The sequence below is a fragment of the Balaenoptera acutorostrata genome, chromosome 17 (genome assembly GCF_949987535.1).
Source record: "Balaenoptera acutorostrata chromosome 17, mBalAcu1.1, whole genome shotgun sequence".
NCBI classification, from domain to species: Eukaryota; Metazoa; Chordata; class Mammalia; order Artiodactyla; family Balaenopteridae; genus Balaenoptera; species Balaenoptera acutorostrata.
Window position 1 is genome coordinate 53,807,845 of NC_080080.1, and position 20,899 is coordinate 53,828,743.

Below are 20,899 nucleotides of genomic sequence, written 5' to 3' on the forward strand. Positions count from 1 at the left end.
CAGACAGAACTTTCTGAGAATAAACTTCAGACAACAAAGCACACAGACTTGAAAACTTTTACAAAGAAGAAACTCAGGTGGAGTGAAGGGAGGGAGAGAAAGACAGACTAGTGACTGAGTGTTGGAGAGCCCTGCTTGGGAGGGTGTGCTGGCCTCTGCCACACAAGCCAGAATCATTCTTCTAAGGGGAAGTCCAGGAACAATGCCTTCTCTAAAAACACTGGGGACATCCAAACACCAAAGGTGTGTGGAGAAAATCTTCAGATGCGTGGGGTCGCCGGCTTGGACGGTAGAAGCCGGCAGTTCCAGTCCCCGTGGAGGAAAGTGTGCAGGGGGCGGGGACTGCACTGGGTCCACTCTCTCCACAAGCAACTGCAGGCCCCTGGGGCTGAGGGCTGAGCCTCCTTCCAAGCATAATAGACCATGTAAACGTGTAAGGCAGAGCCTCAATAGCAGAGCCACCATGCTGCTCTGCAGAATGTAACTCCATCAGGTATCCTGGTGATGTGGTTCTCCCCCAAATCCCACAGAAAGACCATCCGACCCTAGGGTGTCACATAGATAAAGGAAATTGTGTGATTCTCTACTTGTTAAACATAAACCTTTCAGTATCAAAGACTACAGAGTTTTCTCTTGTTTCATTCCATCAAATTGTTAGAATTATTAGAAGAAAAGTAATGATGCTACCAGTCGTTGACTTATTTAAGCACTATTTACTTCATAATGAAGGTAGGGTTTCAGGACAGAGAGAGAATGGAAAGAAAAGGGGAAGAAACACAAGTTAAATGTCTTCTAGATTTTTACCAATTAGGTTAAAGAGATCTCTTGAAGTCTCCATAACTACATATTGCTAGGTATAACAACGATAGTAATTTTGAAATATTTTCTGATGGACCTTCCTCTACTGGTGAAACCAATTTTCTTTATGTGCATTTTATCTGCTGTTATGACTGTGGGGAAGGGTCCTGGTGAATATTGCTTCCAGAAGAAAACAGTATAAGGGCAGCCCCATCATATATGAAGAAGAGACAGACTACCTTTCTGACCAGTGTAAAGAGGAGGATGGGAGGGGAAGTTAGAAAAGAGGTCAGGTACCAATGTCCCCATCCCCACTGCCATCTTCTTTCAGGGTCAAATCTGGGTGATGAGGGGAAAGCAAGGCCCCCAGTACCTGGGTCAGAAGAGGGAGGCTGTCTCTGTGTGATTCTTCCTGTGTGAAAGGGGCTTCCCTTATACTCTGTTCCCTCTTGGAAACAACATTCACCTGGACCCTCTCCTAGGGCTATAATGGGAGAGTACAGGACTTTGCAATTGGGGCAGTTGTGGGGATAAGTTCAGCCATAGACACCTCCAAAGACCAGATGAAACAAGTGTCAGCAGACATAGACTGAGGCCAGGGCCAGCCTAGGCAGGCCACTCCACGGCAGAGACCAACTAACACCTAGGGGACCTCTTATGGATCCAGGCCTGCTCCAGTCACCCAGGCATGCCATTTGTGAGGCCTGGTGTGGAATTAGAGATAGGAAACCTTTAAAAATCTGCTTCAAACCAGAATAGATTGAGATGCTTTTTGGTGGCATGTTTGAGTTTTCAACCACTACACAGAGCATTGTGGATGAGGCTGGGCCTGGGGAAGATGAGATGAGCCTTAGTAAATAAAGAGCTACATTTTCTTTGCACACAAAGTGCAGAGTGCACGTCTGAGAGCAGGGCATCTTCCAACACCCACCCACTCGACTCATTTCAGATCTAGGACAAAGTTCACTCCCTCAGAAGGCTTTTCCTGATTAATTCCATCCCACACATGTTTGCCAAACACCAGCTATGTACACAGAGCTCCGCAGTGAAACAAAAGCTGCCCTCCAGGGGCTTTCAAGGCTGAAAGGGAGACAGATGTGTCACAGTTGTAGTCCCAGGTGGAGAAGGGCATTGGTGTTAGAAGCCATAGAATCACAAACTCTTCTGAATGAGAGATTGGGGGTTGATGTTCAGAGTTGATGTTAGAGCTCGGCATCCAAGGACGGGTAAGATTTCACAGTTAGGGATGGAGAGGAGGAACATTCTAAACCAAGGAATGATTTCTACCAGGGCTCCAAGGCTGGACAGGTAAACTTTTGGCTAATCACAGTTTATTTTCATATGAATTTTCCATATAATTCCTGCATCTGTATTATGTTCCCATTGCTGCTATAACAAATCACCACAACCTTATGGCTTAAAACAACAGATTTATTATTTTACCTTTCTAGAGGTCAGAAGTCCAAAGTGAGCCTTACAGGGTTAAAATCCAGGTGTCAGCAGGGCTGGTTCTGGAGGGTCCAGAGGAGAGTCTGTTCCTTGCCTCTTCCAGATTCTGGAGGCTGCCAGCTTCCCTTGCTTGTGGCCGCATCACCCCAGTCTCTGCTTCTGTTGCCCCATCTCCTTCCTCTGCTTCTGACCTTCTTGTCTCCCTCTGATAAGAACCCTAGTGATTACAATAGGCCCATGAGGATAATTCAGGATAATCACTTCATTTCAAAATCCTTAATGTAATCAAACCTGTAAAGTCCCTTTTACAATGTAAGGTAACATATTCACAATTTTGGGATATAGGCATCTTTGGAGGGCCCCTGTATGCCTACTACAGTATCATTTATGTTACTTCCCTTCTTTTTATTCAGTATGAATAACTGAGTTAGAATCCTATTAGTGAAATGCAAAAGAAAAATTCAAATATACTTTAAAAAATGTAAACATACTTATACCAAGTATGATATCCATTAAGGCAGGGGTCTGCAACCCCCGGGCCATGGACAGGTACCAGTTGGTGGCCTGTTAGGAACCGGGCCACACAGCAGGAGGTGAGCAGCGGGCAAGAGAGCAAGTGAAGCTTCATCTGTACATAGTGACTGAGTGTTGGCGGCCGCTCCCCATCGCTTGCATTACTGCCTGAGCTCCGCCTCCTGTCAGCATCATGGTGAGTTGTATAGTTATTTCATTATATATTACAATGTAATAATAATAGAAATAAAGTGTACAATAAATGTAATGCACTTGAATCATCCCGAAACCATCCTCCCCAACTGGTCCATGGAAAAATTGTCTTCCGAGAAACCAGTCCCCGGTGCCAAAAAGTTTGGGGACTGCTGCATTAAGGTATCAAGGTGAACACCATTTAAAACTAACAATTGTCCTTGGAGAAATAAATATTATATAATCAAAATCCTCAATAGTTAACATTAAGTTGTTTCCTGCCTCCCAACATTACTTTATTAGTACTTCTCAAACTGGGACTACCTGGGTCCCAGCAGGTACACCTGATAACCAGAGGTGACAATAAGTTGCAGGATAAACACTACTCCAGTGCCAATTTTATTAATTGTAATAAGCCACTTAAAACATTTTATGTTAAAAATGAACATGGCTATAATACAGAGTAGAATGGAAATTTTGAGTAAATTTAGTAAAACATGAGACTTTAAAGAAGCAATGATCTGCTCCAAACTGTGCCTAAGGAATTTCTTCTCTGCTTTAAGGAATATTTTGATGGAACATCTGAAAAGCACTGGTATAAATTAGAATAATTTGTGAAAGTTTTTTGTTTCTCAAAAAATAATTCAAGAAAATAATGTCTCCTGATTACGTGTAATCCCAGCTAAAAGTGATATAAAATGTTTTCATTGCAGAATATAGAGATCATTTATTAGGCACCAAGAACATCATAATTCATCTGTATATAGAACTCAGTTGTTGACAAGTTTCTGCTTCCATATATAACTGAAAACCAATATGTAAAAATATGCATAAATTAAACTCTTCGTATTTAGAAGAGGCCCTCTGCAGCTCACCTGGAGTAGATTTACTTTTTTTTTTTTTTTGATTTGAAAAATAAGTGATTTTTTTTTTAACATCTTTATTGGAGTATAATTGCTTTACAATGGTGTGTTAGTTTCTGCTGTATAACAAAGTGAATCAGCTATACATATACATACATCCCCATGTCTCCTCCCTCTTGCGTTAGCTCATACACGATTCTGTTTAAGGTTGACTTTGTGGGTTCCATACTCAAAGCAAAAAACAACAAATTAGAGGACAAACCTTGTTCCAGGAAACTAAGTTGACAGACTCACACACACACACACACAAAACACATTTAAAATGTGTTATTTTCGACCATCTCTTATACACCAGACAGACATTATCTCATATAATTATGAATATCCTGGGTGTTATTCACTTTTTACACTCAGGATCAGAGAGGTTGAGAAGAGCTGGGATTCAAAACAAATCATCAAACTCCAAAGCTTGTGATCTTTCTTCTGCAGAAAACTCAGCTTAATTCTTTAGGAAAGCAGGTGAGAGTGAGTTTAGAGAGTTTGCTATCTCTGGTAACAAAGAGTTTTTTTTCCTTGAAGTGTGGAACCTGAGTTATGTGTTAAATTTGGCTTCCCATAATAACTCATTAGCCAAACATCCCATGGTCCTGGCACGGAGCTAGATCCAAAACAGCCATAGTAGTGGGAGATTGGTATTTCATCTACCCACTCTTCTTCCTACCTGTAATAGTGTAATTTACCTTCCTAAGATTCAAATGACACTTTTACTTCTGGGTACCACTTGGATTCCCTTTTTGAATAAAATGGATTTTCATTTATTGTATTTCCAGGGAGCATGTGTTGATTCAGGACATCCCCCCACCCCCCTTCTGCTGTTCATATCACCACTTCCTCTCTCCTTTGCAGGATCAGTCCTCATGGAGATCTCATGAGTGAGTGCTCACAAAGCACTTAAAACAGTGCTTGGCAAATAATAAATGACCTTCAGTGGTTTTCCTTCAATTATGAGAAAGTCAATTATGATGGCTTATTATTAACAGTAAATTAATATGAATTATAAAAGTACACATTTGCTCCTCCACTATTACCCACTGCTCAGCATAAAATAAAATAACCCAAAATAGAATTCCAGATTTTATTAGAGAATATATCTAAAATACAATATTTATTAAGTTATGATATATTATTTGAATGGAAATATACTCTGTATCACAACTATAACAATCTTTACAGATAATACTTCATTTACATCCCTATATTTCAAAAGTCACTAAATTACAACATAATTCATATTTAAGATAACATTGTTACAAATATATAAGAATTTAAAATTTTTCTTTAATTTACCATATTGGAACCACAAACATTTATTTTATCTGATTTACATTACATAGGATCATGAGTATTTTACCTGATTTATATTACACAGCTCAGTTTATCTCATTATATGGCTTTGCATTCAATCATCCTACTTTCTTATGTTTTAAAAATAGCATTTTAGTGAACAATTGTGAGTGCTCATTCGCCCACGTGCTATGAACAAAATCAGGTACTTTTCTCCTACTCCTTATATTATTCTCTGTTACAAAAAGGCTATTACCATAAGCAAAGCACCAGTCACAGCAATTCTGTCAAGCCTGACAATTGGTCTAGGTTTTCACATTTTAGTAGTAAGAATGTCAGGTGAGAGACGAAGGGTCTAGAAAACCAGATAGATGCAAAACAGCCAGGGTCCAATTCACCAAGGTAGACTTGCGCTTAGCTAAAGGGAAACCCAAAGACTCTTCATTGGACACTGGCTCTGGGACCATCTTATTTGAAGGAAGCTTTGATTTGTCTGTTTTTCAGTGGCTGAGTTGGGCGCCAGTTGTTCACCATCAGGTGTTCAGGTTCGCCCTCTGCGTTGAAGTTAAGGGTACAGAATTTCGATATCTAAAAGACAAAATCGAAGATGAAAAAATTATAAATAAAAGTTTCACAGTAGTATTCAATTATGTGTTTGTGTTAAATCTTGAAATACATTCCCCAATATCCACAGTTCCATGTTGCAATGTTCAAAATTTAATTTGATTCCCAATAGATATATAATCACATATAGATCACATATATATGCTTTTATACAACAAATCAATTTCTATAAAATACACACAAAATCTTGCTGTCATTTGAAAGGAAATTTTCGGTGAGCTTGTTTTTTTTCCTCTTTTAATTCTATAATCAAATATCAAAAGCCTATAAAATAATTCTGAGATGTAAAGTAATACTAACAATTCTAGATCCCAATTAAGATTTTGTTTTCTACCCGAGGGAAGATAAACGACAGCATCTGTACAATTAGATGAAGTGATCCAGGATCTGCAAATTCCGGGGCCGAATGATGGGCTGACATCTCTTCTTAAATTTATAGAAACACAGGAATGAATCTGCCCAAGCTGGGATTTCAAATCCTTATCATTGGTTAATTTTGATTCCCTTTTAAATTTGCGTCAGTTCCCGGCACAGTGATGTGACATAGGCAGCCCTCAACCAGTTTCCTTCTTCTCTGAGGTTGTTTTTGCAAAGTGACACTTCCCTTTCCTTAAGCATGACTTGATCTAAATGAAGAAGGGTGGTTTGGGAAGTAATGTAGCTGCCCATGAATCAATAGCCTTGAACCTGATCTCTTTGGTCCACTAATATTCCCTCGATCACCCCCCAGGAAGTCAACTTCATGTGAGTCAACTACCGTAACACGCACAACCATTGTCACTGCAGTGCACTGATCACTCGAACAGCACAAACTACACTGTATAGGAAATGTGTGTCTCGTCTAAGCTGCTAAAGCAACCTGGAGTGACTTTTAAGAGACACATTTTCTCTAAGGGATGACTCTCGCCTTTGTCAGGATCCAGAAATGTATTCTGACATAAATAAACTGCAGTGAGCTCTTAGGTGAGTGAGCAGTAGGCTGGGAATTATCACCCGTACCTATGCACCCTTGAATGTAACATCTCTTTGTTCCCAGCCTCAGTTTCTTCATAGCTTATAAAAAAGCATTTATTAGGTGACAGACACCTTTCTCATGTAACCTTCAATTTTACCCAACTTTAGAGTAAAAAAGAAAAAACTGCCTAAGGTTATAGTTAACAACAACAAATACTTAATGAGTGCTGATTATATCTGCTAAGCACTGTTGTTGGCATTAGTTGCACAGCTAGAAGCAGCAGGAGGAGGATTAAAGCCCAGGTCTGTCTGTCTCCAAAGGCTAAGTCCTTCTGCCTGGAATAAATGCTCCACCTGACTTTAGCAAACAGACCTGCTCACTGCTAACAGAGATGGGTTCTTTGAGCACGAGCCAGGTCACGCTTTCCAGGAGAGGAGGGGTGGTCAGTGAGCCGGGGTAGGTCCAGTAGTCCAAGCTTTCAGGAAGGAGGCCACGAGGATCAAAGTTAGTGAAGTCGGCACTCTTACCCTGGAAAAAGGCAAATACACGGGTTAAAAATGTCACAGGATCAGAGTAGGGTGGAGGCAGGAGAATAGGAAACAGAAGTATTCCCCTCTGGTACCCAGAAAACTTTCAAATTTTTTAAAGAGAAGTTCCATGTTCACCAGAAAACAGAATAAAACAAATTAACAGAAGACATTTGACATGGAAATTTAGATTGGCAGATATGAGCAAGAGAACCTGACTATTAATTTCACCTATCCATTTTCTCATCTTGTCCTCTAAAACAGAGGTACCCAAACTTTTTGGCCGGTTTCATGGAAGACAATTTTTCCACGGATAATTTTTCCAGGGGAGGGGTGGAATGGTTTGGGGACGATTCAAGCGCATTACATTTACTGTGCACTTTATTTCTTTATTACATTGTAATATATAATGAAATAATTATACAACTCACCATAATGCAGAATCAGTGGGAGCCCTGAGCTTGTTTTCACTTGCCACTCACTGGTAGGGTTTTGATATGAGTCTGCAGGCAATTGATTTATTATGGTCTCTGTGCAGTCAAACCTCTCTGCTAATGATAATCTGTATTTGCAGCCACTCCCCAGCACTAGCATCACCGCCTCAGCTCCACCTCAGATCGTCAGGCATTAGATTCTCATAAGGAGAGCACAACCTAGATCCCTTGCATGTGCAGTTCACAGTAGGGTTCGCGCTCCTATGAGAATCTAATGCTGCCACTGATTGGACAGGAGGTGGAGCTCAGGCAGTAATGTGAGCGATGGGGAGCAACTGCAAATACAGATGAAGCTTCACTCACTCGCTCGCCCCTCATCTCCTGCTGTGCGGCCCAGTTCCTAACAGGCCACGGACCGGTACTTTTCTGTGGCCTGGGGGTTGGGGACCCTTGTTCTGAAATAATCCCTTGTATTTTTCTTTAAGTCATTAACTGATCATAGCCAGTATTTAAAGTGAAATTACTGCCACTGAAATGATGCAATTTTAGGTTGCTGTAACAGAAAATATATAGTATCCTTGATGAGGAGGTAATTGTCTTGCTGTCCTATTTGATGGCTCGGTCAGAACTGAAGAACTGTATTCAGTTCAGGACACCATGCTTTTAGAGCAACAGAAGCAACAGGAAAGAGTTACTGGAAGAGTGACAAGTTTGCTGCAAAGAGACAACTGTCATGTAAGACTAGTTAAAGAGGACTAAAGATAATTAGCCTGGGGGTAGGTAAAAGGCTGATAGAGAATAGGGTCAAGTGGAAGGAAGATTAGGTTCTGCTTTGTTTCTTTTTTTTTTTTTTTGCGGTATAATTGACATGTTATATTAGTTTCAGGAATACAATGTAAAGATTCAATATTTGAATATGTTGTGAAATGATCACCCACAATAAGTCAACACCTGTCAACATATATAGTTACAGAATTTTCTTTTCTTGTGATAAGAACTTTTAAATCTACTCCTAGCAACTTTCAAGTAGGCAATACAGTATTATTAACTATAGACAATATAGTACTTATTTTGACTTATTTATAAGTCATCCCCACGACTTATTTTATAACCGAAAATTTGTACCTTTTGACCCCTTTCACCCATTTTGGCCTCATCCCCACCTCTGGCAACCACCAATCTATTCTCTGTATTTTTGAGCTGGTTTTTTGTTTGTTTGTTTGTTTTGTTTTGCTTATTTATTTAGATTCCACATATGAGTTCATATGGTATTTGTCTTTCTTTCTTTGACTTATCTCACTTAGCCTAATGCCCTCAAGGTCCATCCATGTTGTCACAAATGGCATGATTTCATTCTTTTTTATGGCTGAATCCATTATCTCTATCTATCTATATACCACATTTTCTTTAAACATTTATTTGTTACTGGATGCTTAGGCTGTTTCTGTCTTGGCAATTGTAAATAATGCTCCAGTGAATGAGGGGGTGCATATATCTTTTTGAATTAGTGTTGTAGAATCAGGTTTATTCTATATGAATCAAGAGAGTTAAGCTCAGGGTAACAGGTGAGCATTTCAGAAGATAGATGCTGCTTCAATTTGAGGATGAGTTTTATAAAGCCAGGTTGCTACTGCTGATGGTAGTATTTATAAGCAGATGCTCCATGACCTCAGCACAACTGTGCTGTGGAGCGAATTTAAACATGAATTCAAAGAGGTCATAGAATATAAATCTCCACAAAGCATGACTTTACTTGTCATGTTCACCACTGTATTTCCCAGATTAACAAAGTGACCAGCATGTAGTAAGTACTCAGCAAATATCTGCTGTATGAATGAGTGAATAATTTGACCAGATGATCTTTCAGCCTCCTTGCAATCATGATTTTCTCTGATGCATGCACATGGATGTTCAAATGATGGGAAGCAAGATTAAATAAATACAAGTCTTAAAATTATACAAGCATTAGGATCAACTTTGGGATAAAGGTAAGTTAAATAAACGCATAAGCAACATTTTACCTTTATTAACTGCTCATCTAAGCACCACACGTCAAACCGAGACTACTCAATTTGAGCAAAAGAATTTTCAGGGGCTTCCCTGGTGGCGCAGTAGTTGAGAATCTGCCTGCCAATGCAGGGAACATGGGTTCGAGCCCTGGTCTGGGAAGATCCCACATGCCGCGGAGCAACTAGGCCCGTGAGCCACAATTACTGAGCCTGCGCGTCTGGAGCCTGTGCTCCGCAACAAGAGAGGCCGCGATAGTGAGAGGCCCGCGCACCGCGATGAAGAGTGGCCCCTGCTTGCCGCAACTAGAGAAAGCCCTTGCACAGAAACGAAGACCCAACACAGCCATAAATTAATTAATTTAAAAAAAAAAAGAATTTTCAAAAATGAGTGGGGTATGGAAAATAGGTACCTTATTCAGGTGGCAAAAAATTCAACTATACCTTTGCTTTAATGGAATCCAGCACATCAATGACTTTCTGGAGGCCTGGTTTAGCATCACCAATCTATAGAAAGAGACAAGCGACAAGATAGTGTATTCCAGTTGGCACTACACCAGCTTTTGATTAGGGCAGCTCTATGGTAAAATTTCTCCAAATAGCTAACCAAAACCCACCATTTGCTACACGCCACCCATCAGTCTTAGTTTGATTTCCCTACTTTCACTGACAACCTCCTTCTGCTTCTGCCCCTGTAGTTCCCCTAAAATTACCTTCTCAAATGTCACCAGTGATCTCCAACTGCCAAAGCAAAGAGCACTGTTCATGTGCCTACTTTAAGCTTCATGCAGGATTTTACGCTATTGCCTTCCCTCCTTTTAAAATTCTCCCCTCTTTTGGCTTTCCTTCTGCTCTCCAGCCTCCCAAATCTCCCTTGACTCCTGTATTCCTTTTCAATCATTTAATCAGCATCTTTCCTTACAGTTTGCAGTTTCTTAGGGTTGCTTGCTGAGCAGTTTTATCCTCCCTCTTCATGCTTTCCTTGGATGATTTCATATACACTTGTAGCTTCCACCTTGACACAGGATTTCCAGGAACCATGAATCTGCAGCCCAGACCTTTCTCCACTGGGTTTACATCTATCCAGAGGGCAGCTCAACCTGTATGACCTACTCTTGTTGCCTGAATTCTCCAATATGGAATCACTGTCCTTCACTTCTCCAAAACTTGGTCTTAATTTAGCACTATCATAAAATAGTACTATCTAGCTTAAGGTTGAATGAAAAAAAATACTAGTGTTCATCCAAAATATGCCTGTTTCTCATTTCACATTTCACATGTATATACCCTTCACATTTACATCCAAATGGTACCTATGAAATACCTCTGCAATTGTCTTTTTGTCCTCCATCTCTACTGCTACTAGCAGATACATGGGAAAATAAGCCTGAAAATACTTCAGAGCCAAAGGCATTTCCTAGGCTCTTTGTAGAATGTCCTAGTTGTTATGAATGTTCTGTCCGGTTAATCTTTTTTGAAAACAGGGGATAAAAAGAATTGGGCCATCAACTAACCTTCAGAAAAATACCCAAAACAGCCAGTCCGTCAGGTTGTTGCGCTGCTTTTCCAAACTCCCCGTACTTGGTGTTCCAATGAACCAAGTGGAGCTAAAGTCGGAGACAAAACCACAAACAACAAATGATTTACATGATAAAAGCCTACACAGCTATCTAGCGATCTTTTCTTCACAGCTAGAGGTTACTAAAGAAAGCGAAAATGTGGATAATTTTAAATCTAAACTTGTATTTTAATTCTAACTGGCATAATGTCAAGTGATTCCTTCAACAACTCTAAGACAAAGAGTTGCATACTTTTGAGGAAAGACAGAAAGTTTATTTCTAGATTTCCGTTAAAACAGGATCCTCCAATTTGAATTCATTAATTTTGTGCAAATGGAGGTCTTAGAGAAAGTTTTGCAGGATTAATCGTAATATCACAAATAAAAGTTAAAAAAAAGCAAATGTGAAGGTCCTTTGTAAAAGAGGTGGTTTGAGTTTACAAAATTAAGCTTTTGAAAGAAAAAAAGTGTATCTTACCTCTGCAGCATATTTCTTTTTATCCACAGTATGCTCAGAACCTTGCTCATCAGATGAACCCCAGTGAAAGTGAAACTGAATCAATCTGTAGGTGCCATTGAGGGGTCCTCCTTCCAGCACTAAAATTAAAAAAATATATATATATACACACACACATTTACATACACACACACTCGTACATATGCACGTGAAACACACACTACTGAATATTACAATCTTTAATCCCATTTTATAGTACTAAATTTATGCCTGAACCAACATTTTCACTCTGTGAAAATTAAATCTAGACTCAGGTTTAGTCTACAGAGCTAAAGAGGATCATTTCAACTGTTTATTTTTTTTTCCCTCACTTGTGTTGACTGAAGGATGGATGCTTTTCCCAACTGTTTTCTGAGCACAGTGGCACTTCTCTTCCAGATTTTTTTTGGACCTCCTCATAGGTTCAGGTTCAGGTTCAGAGAGAGGAAATTTTCAGGGGAACTATGAATTCCTCTGTGAATCAGTGAGGAAGTGCCCACAGCTGCTCGCCAGTGCTGGTCTGCTGCACACCTGCAAGCTGAGGAATCTCTCCTCTGCCATGGCCCAGTGACTGACCTTCAGCCAGCTTTGCTAACCTCTGATACCAGTTCTTACCAGAATTTGTGAAACAATAAGCATTCCCTGAGCTTAACAACATAAAATCAATTTTCCTTACACAGGCTTTTTCCTTACACAGGCTTACAATTTTCCTCACACAGCAGATTGTCGCTGCTACTAATTAGCTTTATACCCTTAAAATGTTCTATTTGACTTTCTGATTTTAATTTGCTCATCTGTAGAATGGATACCTTCAATTATTTACTACTTCACTAAGAATTGACTGATCATCTGTGAGATGCAGTGCATAATGCTTTCTTGAAATTCTAACTTTAATAATCATCCCATCCCATGATTCTACTGTTCTGGTATTAATGTAAATTTGTTATACTTAAATCCATATTAGAAATCACATTCTTAGACTATAGTCTATCTGTAGATAATTAATGAGCTGTGTCTTAAGAGAGGAATAAAGTAGTAAGAAATCACTCTTTCTCCCATTCCCTCCAAAAAGCCTTTTACCTAATTTATATGTATTAATGGGACTTAACTGATATACTTAAAAGTTTTAAAAATTAGTTTAGTTCTACTACTTCAATTTTATATCTCTAGAACTGGGATTAGAACACCTTTTGCTATAAGTGTATTTTATTAGCTTTGGTTTATAATTCCACAGAGTAATGAGCCCAAACTAATTTTGGCTTTGTAAAACCAAGGGACAAAGTCTGTACAAAAAAGTTTGTTCGCTCAACTTCACCTAAATATGCTTAGATGGTAGCAATACCCATTCATCTATTCAAAGAAAAGATAATGCTGGCTGGAAGATATTTAGGCAGTCAGGCCTTTCTATGGTTCCTGATACAAACTCTGGCTGCCAGGTCTGCCTTACAATAGGCCAGGAGAAGAAAAGAGTAAAAAATAAAGAAAGAGAGAACAAATTATAAATGGTATTACATTACAGATCTCTTAAGAAACATGAATTTGGATGTATTCTGATAATATCACATCTCTTGAAACTTAAAAACAACTTTTATTGTAAAAGTGTTTTTCTAAATCTGATAAGGAAAGAATTATCCTTATATCCCCAAAATAGACTTTTTCCAAAATGAAGGAATTCCCATTTTTCATAATTATATATACCCTTAAAACAAAATACATGTTTATAAGGTAAATTGATTCCAAAATTAATTCCTTTATAATAACTTTTTAAAACTACTAACTAACTGGCTGATCATAAAAACCATTTGTAATATCATTAATTCTACCAAGTGGCAAAATTAGTAAAATAAAACCATAGTAAGCATCTACGATAACTGATCTTATTTCAGAAAAGATTTAGAATTAGGCAAGAGTATATGAGCTTTTATTAAATAAGGCTTTCTAATACGAAAAAAAAAACACAAAACTCTAGGTTCAAAGATTAGACACTTTCAGGGCTAATCTATTATTCCCAGATACCTGTTTGAACTCCTGTTAAAATAAAACCATGTTGCTATGTAGATTAGAAGCCCACTGTAATTAGGAAAGGTATTAAATTCTTAAAGTTTAATTGCTACAAAAAGCATTTCTGGTCTTCTTCAACTAATTGGTCATTCCTCAGCAAATTCTTAGCATGGAGTTTAGTCAATGAAATCCCTCAAAACATTGTTATAATAATAAATTGCCATCAACTCTAATAAAGGTAGCATACATCTTTTTATTTGAGAAATAGGAAGGACAAGGTTAAAGATGGAGCTTACGCAATATTCTGGATCTACTTATTTTTTTACTTAATTTGATTGCTCCAAGCCATTTTCTAACTACCCCAGTTTAAAATAAAACCTGTTTTTCTAATGCAAAAATAATTTTAAAGAATATCAGAAATTGCTGATATTCTTTTAAAATTGTTTTTTTTTTTTTCTCTGTAAAATCTGTTAGTGGGGCTCTGAAGAGTCAATCACCACTTGTACACAGAAATGTTTTCCACAAGTGATGATAGAGATACATAAATGGGGTTTTCTACTCAAAGACTCAATGTCTTTTTCAAGACCCCTCCAAACTTAATTTAAATCCAAATCTCAAAACCAAGAGCCCCAGAAGATTTTAACTTTTTGATCTTCCATCAGTTATACATACTATATATAAAACACAAAATAAGCACTAAATGTAATATTATAATCTGTCTTCCTATACATATTACTTACGTAAATTATACATTACTCGTGAAAAGAGATTCATTCCAGTAATATTGAAATAAATTAGATAATTATGCAAATTAAAGACAAAATTTAACGTTAAAAATTGTTTTCCTTCTTGATCACTTTATTATTACGTAATATAAGATGCATCCAAATAACAAACTAAAGACCTTGGTGAATGTCAATAATCTCTCTTAAATCCAAAATATAAATAACTATTCCCAATAATCCTTAGTTTAAAACTAAAATTTAAGGGATTTCCTATTAATGAAGTAAATGAATAAGTCTACTAAAAACACATTTCTAGCAGGTGAATAATTTTCTCTATGAATAATTTGAAATTTATTAAATCGGTTTTGGTTTTTCGGCAGTGGTCAATAATCCTAGGGCTACCTATTAAGGTTAAAAAAAAATGTCAGTGTAGACAAATCTGAGAAATAGACACCCACATTCCATTTCTTTTTATGTAGTGAAATATTTAGCTGTCACTTTCACTAGTGTAAGCACAATTAAGATTCAAGAGAACAGAAATTTTCAGTTTCAGGTTTATGGCAATTGTACGAGAGTAAAAAAAAAAGTAACTCTTTGACATGAACATAATTAAATACAGTGTCTAGAATGCTTTTGTCAGTTTTATAGAAGCTTAGGGTTCTGCTCACACCATTAGCAGTATGCAGGACAAGCCCTTCCATTTTTTGTTGTTTTGTTTCCTTTTAACTTATAATTGTTTGTAAAAGGAAAATGTTAAAGCTTCAAAAGCAAGTCCCTGAAAATCAAGCAGGACTCTTGTATGACGATCCATTGTATCATACAAACAATGATATGCTTGAAATGAACACAGGTAAACTCAGCTTCCTTCCTTCTCTTTCTTGAAATAATAAAAACAGATAAAAATATTCCAATTTCTAAAAGCAGAAATGATATGAGAGTTATATATGGGTTGGCCCAATAATTCAAGCATTGGCTTTTCAATATTTGCCTCTAACTTTGCTATAAAGCAGGAGAGTTTTAAATTCATTAATAAAAGTTAATAAGTTAGCAGGAGTTAATAATTTGACTACTATTCTTTTATCCCAGATGAAGCATGTAATAAAAGATCTCAAGCAGGAAGATTTATTTTTTAATAATTAAAAAAAAACCTAACAGGATTAACAATTTTTCATTAATTTAAGGTGGTTTATTTTTAAAGGAATTTAGAAGATTGATGAGAGCTTTAACCCAAGCTTGTAGTTAAAGCCTATTAACTCCACATTTAAAAAGATTTCTCTCAAGCTTAAACATAGAAATAAATTCTACCAGTTCAGTTCCTTATACCCAAGTATTTAAGTTTGGGTATAAGATAACATTTAGGATACATCTGAAAATCTGAGTCTATGAGAAGTTCTAAAAGACTGAAATCTCACTGGGGGTGGGGGGGGGGAAGTAAATGAACTGAAGCATTTAAATACAGAAAATAAAGGATATCTAAAAATGTTAACACCATGAAAATAATTCCTAACAAAAAGAGATGATAAACTGTCCATTTTAAAAAACTGAGTGACCAAAATGAAAAAATATTTTTCGACTTAAGTGAACAGAAAAGTGTATCAGTTTTTAAAAACATGGTACAAGTACAAACACACTAAATATTAACTATGATGGTCCTTCAAATATTCTTATTCAATTTCTATTTTTAAGTGGTTGCCATTTAGTCTCATTCCAACAAACTAGGAAGGAGATGATTAGCAAGGAACTTAAACTCTTGAGCATTCTGTTTCTTCATGTTTATTTTAAGTGGGTTTGACTAGAGTATCTCTACCATTTGTTCTAACTTGAGAGTCTAGGATCTTAAAAAAAAATGTCTAAAGGGTGTTTCTCTGCATGGGATGATTGGTTTTGTTTCACTTTGTTTTCTTTTTTCTATCCTGTAGATGTGTTTTCCCTTAACATCAACATTTAATATATTCTGTATTCTAGAAAAAAAAAATGCTTCCTTGTTTAATCAAAACAACTGCAAATGTTGAAGAGGTATGGGCAAAATTACAAAGGAGTCTTTCATATGTAAAGGAGAACAAGTCTTTCTAACATTCACTCCTCTTGTTTTTACTGTACCTCTTGCCCGGCTCTCTCAGGTCCCCCACGTTTCCTACTTCCTTTGGCCTGGAGTCTCCTCCAAGACACTGAAATCCTTCAAGCCTCATCCTTCAACCACAAACTTTATTCACCCTGAAAAGTCTTTTCTGACTTGCTCAGGCCAACTCCAAACCTGCTTTCCATATTTCCTTGGAATACTTCCTTGTTGCACTTATCAAAGTGACTGTCAGTATCTATTATTTCTATGCCTTTCTACTTGAGGTATCCCCATCATGGCCTCCGGGGATGCAGGAGAGGGACCAGGACTCCATCCTGCCCTCAAGATGCCTAGCTTGTCTTACATATAAGTGGTGTTCGTAAGAATTTTTTTTTTTTTTTGCATAAAAACTAGGTGAATAATACCTCTGTCTCTAAAGACATGGGTTTGAGCCTCTATCCGAACCACTTGATTTTCATCTGTTTCACAATCTAAACATGGCCAGTTGCTTTAGTAATGTATGTGTTATTCACCAGAAGTAGTTAGACAAAGGTGGCTAGCTCTCATTAGTTCCTGCTTATGTAGAAATCCATCAGAACTTGACATATTCATGGTAAAACATATTACTATGTAATAATGTCATATATAAAATCAGTACATAGTTTAATATAATAAATGGCATGTTTGGGACAATATAAAAGTGAGATTTTAAAATACCATCAAGTGATGGGAAGTAATTTTAAAGCTAATTAAAAACTTAATTCAAAAAACTTATCAGAGGTGCAATAGCTACAGCAATTGCCTAATAAAGGCAGTCAAATGGTGTGCAGACCCGACAAGAGCAGCGGTCATTTATTGAGGAATTGTTAGCTACCAGGCACTAGGCTTTATATGTCTGTCCCATTCAATCCTTCCTCTGTAATAGATACTACTGCTACTCCAATTTTACAGTTAAGAAAACAAAAACTTAGGGTAAGTTACTATCACTCCCAAGAGGGGAGGAAGGAAGAATTTTTTCAAAACTGTACTGAATACATTGGATAGCTACTGAAAGAGAATAGTCAACTCTATTATAATGACTATAATTACATTTATATACCATGTGAGTACTATAGGTCATTACTCCAACATTCTGACAGCATTATTGAATGTTGTCTCTATCTTCCCTCATTTTGCCCCAATGCTCCCTGCGCCCCCCCACCCCCGGCCCCCAGACTCCCACACCACCACACATAATGTGTTTGTAGCTCCATTCACTCAGTGCCCTTCAGAGGAAAGCACTCAGAAAAATAGGACACTGGCAACAAAATCAAGGGTATTGTTCTCCTATTTCTAAGCAAGAAAAAAAGAACAATTCAAAGGGCATTCTGTAAAGAGCTTTACTACAAATAAATTATGGTAATTGGTTTTGTCAGTAATGGACCAGGTATGTCCAACCAACTCTAAAACATTTTCCTTTGTGGAATGAATTTCTGGGTGGATACCAAGATACACGGCCACCTTTATCACACTAGCCCAATGCTGAGAAACTATTTGTAAATACAATGTTTCCAAGAATTTCAGGATTTTAAAGTATTAGGTTTTCATCACTCTTCTCACTGCTGCCTTGAAGATCACCCTAGGTTGTGCTTTTTATTGGATAGGCATCAATTCTGGGAAACAAATATTTTAGAAAGAGTCTTAAAAGTTCAATTTTTGCAGATCTCATCTTTGCTGATCTCTGTTGCCAGGGGACCTTGCCTTTTGTGACTTTTCCCAGGCATATCACAGTTATTCAATGCCCTACATAGAAACCAGGAATTTTACAGGGAGAGACAGCCGCTGCCACTTCAAAGTAATTAGCCTACTCCTCAGAGACCGCAACCTAATGAAGATTATCAGAGTGTAGTATTACAGGGGTCCTGCTGCTGCTCCTGTTAAGCTGGGAAAACAGCTACTGGCTGAAATGCACAAGTTATTTTTTAAACACTGACCTGCTTTGTCCTGGGAGTCATCAAACTCCACGTTGAAAGAGTGACCGTTGTTGATAATTCTCCGGGAAGTCGCTTGCTCATAGCGAAGAGACAGAGGCTTCAGGGTAGGGTCATGAACGGCTGCCTGGGTGTGGATGTCAACAGGGGACTGGCGCTCTCCCTTGGCGATGGGGAAGTCCTTATGCCATTGCTCGGGTCCTGGGTTTGAGAACAGATGTGTGAACCCCCCAATGTGGGGAAGGGCACATGCAGACCCCTAGAAAAGGGCAATGACTCTGGAGCCAAACTGCTCAGCTCCAATTCTGGCGGCACCACCAAACAGCTGAATAACCTTTGGGAAAACATTTGATCTGTGCCTTAGTTTTCTCACTTGTATTAGGGGGTAATAATAACATCTAGCTTATAGAGGTTGGTGTGAGAATTAGAATCAATACATGTAAAGCTTTTAGAACAAGTAGTGAGCGCCATATAAATATTAGCCATTTTTATGCTCCTTTTACTGAAATTGAGCAACTGACACTGGGTTTGTGATTAGGATTTGGGATACGCAAGCTCACTTAAGACACTCCAGCAGATCGGAATTCCTTCCTCTAGTCCTCGGACTAGATGTAAGGACAGAGTCAACTGCTCAGGCCCGGGCACCCCTCCTTTAATGGTCAGGATCCCCATAACCTGGGGATCCCCAAACCCCTAGAGATGTTCAAAGACGCGCCAGACACATCTTTCCCTTGCGTTTGCTGGCCCGGTAGAACCCAGATCTGTGGCCTTGATAAAGCTGGGTTCCTGGTGACCTCCTAACATAAGAAGTCGAGAGATGAAGGGAAAACTCAGAAATCAGCGCAAAGGATTCACAGCAGCCCAAGAAAATGCCCCGGAACAGTTCGTGCTGAGAGTCTTAGCCACAGGTGGTGCTGAGGATGAAGTTGGAGGGGTGAAAGGGGTTCCCTAATTTCTCTGCGATCAACAACTAAAATGTTTCCTTACAACCCTTCCTAGTTTATTCCTGGGTCGGGATAGGATGGTCTCCGGCTCGTGACCCTGGAGGGGCTGTCCGTGGGTCCCGCGGCTGCGGCTGCGCACCCCTTTCCCCGGGCCCTGCGCGCCGCAGCGGGACGCAGGGATTCCTCGACAGTGGTCTCGGGCTCTGCGCTGGGGGCATCCCGCGCCTGGGAGCGGCGGGCGGGGCGGGCGCCGGAGGCGCACCTGAGCCTCGGGTGCTCCGGACGGCAGCGGTTAACAGTTGGTGCGGGCGCTGCGGGTACCGGGGCCCCGGGCGCCGCGCCGCCCCGCCCGCCGCCCGCACTCACCGTTGTGCTTGCCGTATCCCCAGTGATGGGACATGGTCGCGCCGTAGGTCCGGGCAGAGGAGTTGGCGCGGATCTAAGCGGCGGCTGCTCGGGCGCCTGCAACGTGTGTCCACGGGTCGCGCCGTCGCCGGCTTTTATAAGGCTCCCGCCAACTTCGTGCTTGGGGGCGGCCCGGGGGAGGGGACCCCGGGTGGACCTGGGCGACGCGGGGAGGAGGTGACAGGCGGAGGTGATCTCCCCGCGCTCGGGGCGGGCCGGGCTGGCGAGGCTCCGGGGGCGGGGAGAACGCCCTCCCGGCGGGCGCTCGGCCAGGCTCAGGAGCTCCTCTCCCAACGCCCGGCTCCCTCGGCCCGCGGCGCGGGCCCCGGGTCCCTGGGCAGCCACGAGGCTCCGAGCCCTCCGCGCGCGTGGAGGCGGCGGGGGCAGCTGCTCCTGGGCTCCTGGGTTGGACTGGGCTGCGGAGCGTCTACGTGCACCCCATCCCCCTCCGGGGCGCTGAGGCTGGCGGCAGCGCTGACAGCTCGGGACCCGGACCCGGTGCCTCTCATCCCCTGTCCCCTTTGTGATCGCATCCTTGGCCTCGGAGCCCTCCCGCCCCGCCCCATCGGCCCCACCCGCGCCGAGGTCTCCAGCCCGGAGGGTTGCTGACCGGTATCCGCGTCCCTGGGCCGGCAAGCTCGGTTAGGAGCTATGACCTTGGGGCAAATAGGGATACGGTCCCTTGAGGCGCTGGGGAGCGAGCCGCTTAGGGCTGAGAACCACGCTCCCCCTGCTGGAAGGCCGTGGAATAAATCAAGAAAGAGGAGAGAGTCTCTTTTGCCTAAGTCCAAACTGAGGCGAGCAAGGGAGAATGCATTTCCTTGAGAGCTGTCAAGGTCTCATATAAAGTGCTCATCTCCTCCTACCTTCTTTTTTCTCTTTAAAAAATTAATTTTGCGGGAGAGACTTCCTAGTTGAGTACATATTGATTTAAAGCAATCAAAACTTCTAAAGAATCACTTTTCTAACAGGAATTGGGTAAAAGAAAGAATTTCTTGCAAAAAGATGAGAATTTCCTTGGCTGACAAAGGAAACT

General features: G+C 40.0%; 1 protein-coding gene across 1 annotated transcript; it reads right to left on the reverse strand.

The window, feature by feature from the left end:
- Positions 1 to 4,936: 4,936 nt before the first annotated feature.
- CA2 (carbonic anhydrase 2) lies at positions 4,937 to 20,363 on the reverse strand. Its single transcript, XM_057531649.1, has 7 exons — positions 19,825 to 20,363; positions 18,518 to 18,715; positions 11,742 to 11,860; positions 11,220 to 11,312; positions 10,150 to 10,212; positions 7,111 to 7,266; positions 4,937 to 5,747 (listed from the first exon to the last, which is right to left on the reverse strand). The coding sequence occupies exons 1-7, from the start codon at positions 19,856 to 19,858 to the stop codon at positions 5,628 to 5,630; spliced, it is 783 nt and encodes a 260-aa protein (XP_057387632.1). The 5' UTR covers positions 19,859 to 20,363; the 3' UTR covers positions 4,937 to 5,627.
- Positions 20,364 to 20,899: the final 536 nt, after the last annotated feature.